This window comes from Phalaenopsis equestris, unplaced genomic scaffold, assembly GCF_001263595.1.
Source record: "Phalaenopsis equestris unplaced genomic scaffold, ASM126359v1 Scaffold201015, whole genome shotgun sequence".
Classification (NCBI taxonomy): domain Eukaryota; kingdom Viridiplantae; phylum Streptophyta; class Magnoliopsida; order Asparagales; family Orchidaceae; genus Phalaenopsis; species Phalaenopsis equestris.
The window spans coordinates 1-8,355 of record NW_018220800.1 but is presented as its reverse complement, the minus strand read 5'-3'; the positions used below and the strand labels follow the sequence as shown (position 1 = coordinate 8,355).

Genomic DNA, 8,355 nt, shown 5'->3' with positions numbered 1-8,355 from the left:
TTTTTTATCATAATATTTTATATTTTTAAAATTAACCAGTTGTGTGACTCAAATTTGTTTTTTTTTAATTGTCCTCTGCATACATACGATACAATTCTTATGTATTTACATATCTAATAGCCAAATTTTAATATTTAAATACATGACACTCATTTTTTTAAGATCACATAAAACATAACACCATCTTAAATGCACTTTTTTATGGATATGTTTATGACATTAACTTCGGATGGAATAATCTTACACCAATATAAATTCCCCCCAGACCAAAGTAACAGCATAGCATCAAAACATCAGGGCAAAGGAAAATATTTAACAAGGATGGGATATATGGATGGTGCTGACACACAGATTCCTGCGCTGCCAAAAGTAGATTTGAGCGGATTAGACATGAAAGGTTTTGACGAAAAGATTTGGACGACAGCTCGATTAAAGATTGCAGAAGCTCTAGAAACTTATGGCGGCTTTGAAGTTATTTACAGTGAGGTTAGTTCTGAGCTACGAAATAAGCTGCTTGGATTGGTGGTGCCGGAGATGTTCAACAGGCCGGCTGTGAACAAACTTACTGACGCCCAAAAGCTGCCTTATCATGGCGCATGGTTCTCCAAGTTAGGGTTTCCTTTCTCAGCTCTTCAGTTGACCGATCCCAATTCTAAAGTTAATGTCCAAGAATATGCTGATATTATTTGGCCCAAAGGAAATGACTTTTTCAGGTATGAACTTCTCATATACCAATTTTTTTATCATAATATTTTATATTTTTAAAATTAAGCTGTTATGTGACTCAAAATTGTTTTTTTATTGTTATTGTCCTCTACATACAATCCATACAATTCTTATGTATTTGCATATATAACACCCAAATTTTAATATTTACATACATGACACTCATTTCTTTAATATCACGTAAAAAATAACATAAAAACGCCCTTTTATGGATACAATACATAAGAATTGTGTGATATGTATGTAAATCTTACTTTATTATTTTCTTTTATAGTAACACAGTGTTGAACTATGCAAAGCATATGCATGAGCTCATAAATATGATCCATCGGATGATCCTTGAGGGCTTGGGCTTGGAGGATCACTATGATTCACATATGAAATCATTGGCATACTCGATAAGATTTTCAAATTATTATAAGAACGAGTTCGATAATGGAACCAATCTTGCTTTGCCTTCCCACAAAGATCCAAACTTTGTAAGCATAATTTGCCCGCACGGTGTGGAAGGACTTGAAGTAGAGGCTGCTGGTGCTACAGGTGGTGAATGGATACGAACAACGAACATGACAAATTCATTCATTGTTCTAGTGGGCGAAGCATTTAAGGTTAGTATTTCTAATGCATAATTGTTATTTATTGTGAACAAATTTATAATTTTTGTTTTTACTCAGGCATGGAGTAATGGAAGGCTTCATGCTCCAAATCATCGAGTAAAACTAAAAAATGAGACCGAAAGACGATATGCAGTGATTTTTAGCACATTACCGAGCATCACAAATGATACAGTAAATGCTCCGGAAGAATTGATTGACGAACAACATCCTTTGCTTTTCAAGGCTTTTAAGTATTATGATTATGTGAAGTTTCGTTTTTCAGAGGAAGGAGAGAAAGCTGATGATGCCCTAAAAGCTTACTGTGGTGCTTAGTTAATAAGTATTCAGTATATGTGCTATGTGCTACTTACTTTCTTGATCTTTTTTTGTTTTTACCTTTTTTGCGTGAATTTGTAAGTTTGATGGAGTGATCTTTGTCTTCAAAATCCTTCTCTGACAATAGAAGATTTGAATAATCCAGGGGTAAGCAGGATTTTGCCGAGGTAATGGATTTGCAGTATGTAATTTCCGCTGTTTTAAATCTAATGCGTGCTTGAATCTTAAATTCTTATATAAAAAGTCAAAAAAGTGTTCCAAAAATTAATATTAAGAAAATTTTTCAAATCAATTTTCTTATGTATTTATCAACTCCTGCTTGAGTTGGACATTCTACTTGAAGTTCATTCAAGCAGCTCTATAAGTTTAGCGGAATATTACAAACAACCTTCTAAATTCTATTATATGTTTCATCCCTTCTTGGTAAACAAAAAAACTGAATAAATAATAGAAACAATTTAGAGGTATTGGGGTCTATCATTTCAGCTATTTAGAGATTATTTTCTTTTTTTTCTTTTTTTTGTGTATGATGACATTAAGAGCAATTTTTTCCTGAATTATGTTATTTAATACTCTATTCTTTTTCTTATTTTATCTATTTTTTCTCTGTTAACATTATCATTGTTGTGTCCAAGCCCCAAGTGTGAAAAACAGAGGGCCGCGTTAGGTAGTCCACAATCAGCATAAAATATGTCCAAAATCCTGACAATAATCAATTTGATCGATTAATAGTTCTAGATTTTAAGATGAAGAGTTGAAAAAAAAGAATACCAGTAATCATTATCATAGAATTATATGGGGGCACCTAAAATACACAAATAAAATTATTTTTATGAGTAAACTTCAAGATTTCAATATTTGTGATGTTTATGAAGAAGCAAATTTTATGTGAGAAAAAAGTAACAAATACTATTAAATAAGTGGAAAAATATGTATTTGGAGAATCAAAAGGAAAAGTTATAAAAATTGGTCTAAATTTAAAAGATTAGAGAAGTGTGAAAAATATAAAATGACTCGTAGGAAGTCTAAGAGAACAATTTATGATGCTAAAATTTATTTTTAATAATCTTTATAATAGATTAGATGCTAAAGATAGTGAAAAATAGAAGAAAGTCAAAACGTGATTTTCTTAAAAAAAGATATTCAACATAGGTAAGTGAGTTATTTAAATAAACTTTTCAATGAAGTTTCTGAAAGTACCATTGACCTTAGTGATCTTATTATCGTTAATAATAAAAAAATATTTCATTTTTACCATCACATTAGAAAAATAAAAATAAAAAGTAGGCTTTAAGGAAAATCAAGGGTGGAATGCCTGTAGGACCTCATGATATCCCAATTGAAGTGTGAAAATATTTAGGAGATTTGAGAGTTTCGTGGCTTACTAAACTATTTAATATTATTTTAAAAACTAAAAAGATGTCCGACGAGTAGAGAAAGAGTATTTTGGTTCTCATTTTTAAGAATAAAAGGAATGCACAAGCATGTGCAAATATAGAGAAATTAAGTTGATGTGTAATACTTTAAAATTATGGGTGAGGGTAATTGAACATAAGTTAAGATTTATTACAAAGATTTATCACAATCGGTTTGGATATATATCAGATGGGTGTACTATGGAAGCTATACTTATTGAGAGGTTGATGGATAAGTACAGAGAAAATAAGGAGGATCAACATATAATTTTTATTGATTTAGAAAAACCTTACAATAAGGTTCCAAGAGATATCGTTTGGAGAGTTCTAGAGAAGAACAATATTGATATGACTTATATTCAAGTCATTATAGATAAGTAGACTAGAGCTGTTACTTATGTTCGAACAAAAGGAGAATCAACCAAATATTTTTTTTTTATTTCAATTGAATTACATCAGGGATCAACTTTAAGCCCATATCTTCTGGTTTAGTTATGGATACTCATATTAGACATTTATAGGACGATGTACCTTGGTGTATGCTTTTAACTAATGATATCCTTCTTGTGGATAAGACAAAAGAAAAAGCTTGAATTATGGAGGCCTACATCAGAGTCTAAAGGCCTTTGTTTGAGTAGAACTAAAACTAAAAACATAGAATCTAATTTTAGCAGTAGTAGCTCTAGTGACAAAGTTATAACTATGGGTGATCAAATTATTAAAAGGTGTGAACACTTTATATATCTCAGATCTATCATTCAAAATGATAGTGATATAGATGGGGATGTTATTAGCAGAATTCAAGTTGGTTGGTTGGAGTGGAGGAATGCTTCAGGTCTATTGTGTGATTGAAAAATACCACTTAGACAGGAAGAAAAAAATTATAAGATAGTGGTGAGACCTGCAATACTCTATTTGTTGAATGTTGGCCTTTAATAAAGAAGCATAAAACTAAGTTAAGTGTAGCCGAGATGAGAATGCTTAGGTGGAGGAGTGACTTTACACTTAGAGACAAAATGTGAAATGAATACATCCGTGATAGGGTTGGTGTAGCTCCAGTGGCGGCCTAAATTAGAGAGAGTCGTCTTAGATGATGGTCACATTAAACATCGACTTCATATTAAACGCCAACTATCTGACGATCCGGTTAGGAGAGTAGATGTTTTAGCTTTGACTGATGTTAAGAAAAACAGAGGTAGACCTAGAAAGACTTGGACATAATGTATAAAAATTGATCTTAATTTATTAGAATTAAATGAAAATATGACACTCAATAAGATGCAATGGAGAAAAAAGATTCATGTAACCGACCACACTTAGTGGGATAAAAGTTTGTTGTTGTTGTATTTGTTTCTTGTCATTGATATTTCTTTCTCTTTATTTTATGTCATTTGACATCCATCAAAAGTATCCTAATAATTTTGAGTATTTTTTTAAGAAAATTATAGCAACTAGTCTCTGTCATCATCATCATTGGCTAAAGCCATTATTTGCAGCCCTTGTGCCAACAATTTTTGCCACCAATGCATAAATTAAATAATTTGATATTTAATAAAAATAAAAAGTAAGTATTTTTATGTAAAAATTTGATTTATTTCATGGAAAAAGCATAAATAGAATTAAAAAAAAAAGAAAAAAAAAAAGCAATCTCAAATGGCTTCTATTTGATGAATGAGTTGCCAAAGAACAAAATGGTCATGCATTTGAGATTTTAAAATCCCAAATCCAATTTTTAAAGATTTTCAACTCCAATTTTAATATTTTTTATTCAAAGTCTTAGCATTCGACAGTAGCCATAATTTGTACTCAATTTTTTATTCAAATATTTTATTCGCGGACAACACCTTAAAAACAAAAATTTTCAAACATATCAACTGCTTTCGAAACACCAAACTTTAAATTGCATATTTTCCACAACAATTTTTGAACAGAGATTTCATACAACTACAGCCGAAACAAACACACCCTAAGTATTTAGCTTCCTCAATAGTTACTACAATGAGCTCAAATTTATCATTCATTAAACATAAATTTTTTTCAATCATTCTAGCATCTTCTAAATTTCCTTCATACCTTTTTAGTCAAAGACAGAGCCGAAGCCTTATTCTTAAATTTATTCTACCATGTAATAATCACAACTTGTCATCCAAAGAGTGCTATTTTTGTTATCCAACCCATTAAAATACCTCTATTTTGACATTCCTCCCAACTTTCATTCATATCTACTCCATTTTAATGCTTACCACAGACACTGTTAACCTCTTTACAATAAAAATAATATTTTTTTAATAATTTTATGTTCGTATTAAACGATGTTAACCAGCCAAAAAAATTAATTAAGACAGAACAATTGTAAAAAAATTGTTATAATATGACAAAAATATTATACAGAGTCATAACTGCATCATTTAGATGGAATAATCTTACACCAATAGAAATTCCCTCCGAACTAAAGTAACAGCTTAACATCAAAACATCAAGGCAAAGGAAAATAATTAACAAGAATGGGATATATGGTTGGTGCTGATACAGAGATTCCTGAGCTGCCAAAAGTGGATTTGAGCGGATTATACATGAAAGGTTCTGATGAAAAGATTTGGACGGCAGCTCGATCAAAGATTGCAGAAGCTCTAGAAACTTATGGTGGCTTTGAAGTTATTTACAGTGAGGTTAGTTCTGAGCTACGAAATAAGCTACTGGGATTGGTGGTGCCAGGGATGTTCAACATGCCAGCTGTGAACAAACTTAGTGAAGCCCAAGAGCTGCCTTATCATGGCTTCTGGTTCTCGAAGTTAGGGTTTCCTTTCTTAGCTATTCAGTTGATCAATCCCAATTCTAGAGTTGATGTCCAAGAATATGCTGAAATTATTTGGCCCAAAGGAAATGACTTTTTCAGGTTTGAACTTCTCATATAACAAATTTTTTTTTATCATAGTATTTAATATTTTTAAAATTAAGCAGTTATGTGACTCAAATTTGTTTTTTTATTGTAAAATTCTTATGTATTTACATATCTAACAACCAAATTTTAATGTCTACAAACATGACACTCATTTTTTAATATCACATCAAAAATAACACTATCTTGAATCCACCTTTTTATGGATACGTTTATTACATTAAAGCATTATAAATGTAAATATGAAAGTTTGGGTGTCAGATATATAAATACATAAGAATTGTGTGATATGTATGTAAATCTTACTTTATTATTTTCTTTTATAGTAACACAGTGTTGAACTATGCAAAGCATATGCATGAGCTCATAAATATGATCCATCGGATGATCCTTGAGAACTTGGGCTTGGAGGATCACTATGATTCACATATGAAATCATTGGCATACTCGATAAGATTTTCAAATTATTATAAGAACGAGTTCGATAATGGAACCAATCTTGCTTTGCCTTCCCACAAAGATCCAAACTTTGTAAGCATAATTTGCCCGCACGGTGTGGAAGGACTTGAAGTAGAGGCTGCTGGTGCTACAGGTGGTGAATGGATACGAACAAATACCATGACAAATTTATTCATTGTTTTAGTGGGCGAAGCATTTAAGGTTACTATATTTAATGCATCATAATTATTTTTTAATTGTGAAGAAATTGCTATTTAATGTTGAACAACTTTGTTTTTTTTTTTTTTTTGTTTTTACTCAGGCATGGAGTAATGGAAGGCTTCATGCTCCAAATCATCGAGTAAAACTAAAAAATGAGACCGAAAGACGATATGCAGTGATTTTTAGCACATTACCGAGCGCCACAAATGATACAGTAAATGCTCCGGAAGAATTGATTGACGAACAACATCCTTTGCTTTTCAAGGCTTTTAAGTATTATGATTATGTGAAGTTTCGTTTTTCAGAGGAAGGAGAGAAAACTGATGACGCACTAAAAGCTTACTGTGGTGCTTAGTAAATAGATACTCGGTATATGTGCTATGAGCTACTTATTTTCAGCGTGAATTTGTAAGTTTGATGGTGTCATCTGTCTTCAAAATCCTTCTCTGACAATAGAAGATTTGTTTAATCCAGGGGGAAGCAGGATTTTGCAGATGTAATGGATTTGCAGTAAATAATTTCAGCTGTTTTAAATCTATTGTTTGCTTAAATCATAAATTCTTATATAAAAGTCAAAGAGTGTTCCGACAATTAATATTCTGAAAATTTTCAAATCAATTTTTTATGGATTTATTAACTTGAGTTGTATATTCTACTTGTAGTTAATTCAGGGCAGCTCTGTTAGTTTAGCGGAAGATTACAACCAACCTTCTAATTCCATATGTATGTTTCACCCATTCTTGGTAAATAAACAATATAATAAATAATGGAGACAATTTAGAGGTCTTGGGGTCTATCATGCCAGGCTATTTAGAGATTATTTTCTTTTTTTTTTTTTTTTTTTTTTTTTTTTTTTGTGTATGATATGATTGTTAACTGAATTCGGCTATTTAATACTCTATCCTTTTATTATTCTATCTATTTTTCCTTTGTTAACACTATCATTGCTGTGTGGTTTTGTTAGGTGGTTGAAAGACAACGTAAAATTTGTCAAAAAATCATGAAAAAAATCTTTTTAATCAATTAATAGCTCTGAATTTTAAGATGAATAGTTGCAAAATAAAGAATAAAAATAATTATTATCATAAAATTAGATGGGGGCATCTAGAACACATAAATAAAATTATTTTTATGAGTACATTTTCAAGTTTTAAGATTTTGGATAAAGTAACAAACACTATTAAATAAGTGGCAAAATATGTATTTAGAGATTCAAAAGAAAAAAAAATTCCATAAATAAAAATGGTTGGTGGTGGAATAATAATGTACAAGAAAACATTAAAAAAAAGTTATGTTATAAAAATTGGTTTAAATGTAAAAGATTAGAGAACTGAGAAAAATATAAAATGATTCGTACGATTCTAAGAAAACAATCTATGATGCTAAAAATTCTATTTTTAGTGATTTTTATAATATATTAGATACTAAAGATGGTGAAAAATATAAGTATATACTAGCCAAAAAAAATAGTAAAAAAACACTATTAAATAAGTGGCAAAATATGTATTTAGAGATTCAAAAGAAAAAAAAAATTCCATAAATAAAAATGGTTGGTGGTGGAATAATAATGTACAAGAAAATATTTAAAAAAAAAAGTTATGTTATAAAAATTGGTTTAAATGTAAAAGATTAGAGAACTGAGAAAAATATAAAATGATTCGTACGAGTCTAAGAAAACAATCTATGATGCTAAAAATTCTATTTTTAGTGATTTTTATAATAT

At 30.2% G+C, this 8,355-nt stretch overlaps 2 protein-coding genes across 2 annotated transcripts; both read left to right on the top strand.

The window, feature by feature from the left end:
• The first annotated feature begins 281 nt into the window (after nucleotides 1–281).
• LOC110035961 (probable 2-oxoglutarate-dependent dioxygenase AOP1.2) lies at nucleotides 282–1,673 on the top strand. The gene is made up of 3 exons (XM_020740299.1): nucleotides 282–729; nucleotides 990–1,334; nucleotides 1,401–1,673. The coding sequence occupies exons 1-3, from the start codon at nucleotides 322–324 to the stop codon at nucleotides 1,653–1,655; spliced, it is 1,008 nt and encodes a 335-aa protein (XP_020595958.1). The 5' UTR covers nucleotides 282–321; the 3' UTR covers nucleotides 1,656–1,673.
• Nucleotides 1,674–5,577: 3,904 nt separating this feature from the next.
• Nucleotides 5,578–7,012, top strand: LOC110035960 (probable 2-oxoglutarate-dependent dioxygenase AOP1.2). The gene is made up of 3 exons (XM_020740298.1): nucleotides 5,578–5,969; nucleotides 6,299–6,632; nucleotides 6,733–7,012. The coding sequence occupies exons 1-3, from the start codon at nucleotides 5,578–5,580 to the stop codon at nucleotides 6,985–6,987; spliced, it is 981 nt and encodes a 326-aa protein (XP_020595957.1). The 3' UTR covers nucleotides 6,988–7,012.
• The last annotated feature ends 1,343 nt before the right edge of the window (nucleotides 7,013–8,355 follow it).

Coding starts and splice junctions, on each gene's coding strand:
- LOC110035960 (XM_020740298.1), top strand. CDS start 5,578: ATGGGATATATGGTTGGTGCTGATACAGAGATTCCTGAGCTGCCAAAA. Junction 5,970..6,298: donor AAAGGAAATGACTTTTTCAG/GTTTGAACTTCT, acceptor TTTCTTTTATAG/TAACACAGTGTTGAACTATG. Junction 6,633..6,732: donor TAGTGGGCGAAGCATTTAAG/GTTACTATATTT, acceptor GTTTTTACTCAG/GCATGGAGTAATGGAAGGCT.
- LOC110035961 (XM_020740299.1), top strand. CDS start 322: ATGGGATATATGGATGGTGCTGACACACAGATTCCTGCGCTGCCAAAA. Junction 730..989: donor TCAGGTATGAACTTCTCATA/TACCAATTTTTT, acceptor TACTTTATTATT/TTCTTTTATAGTAACACAGT. Junction 1,335..1,400: donor TAGTGGGCGAAGCATTTAAG/GTTAGTATTTCT, acceptor GTTTTTACTCAG/GCATGGAGTAATGGAAGGCT.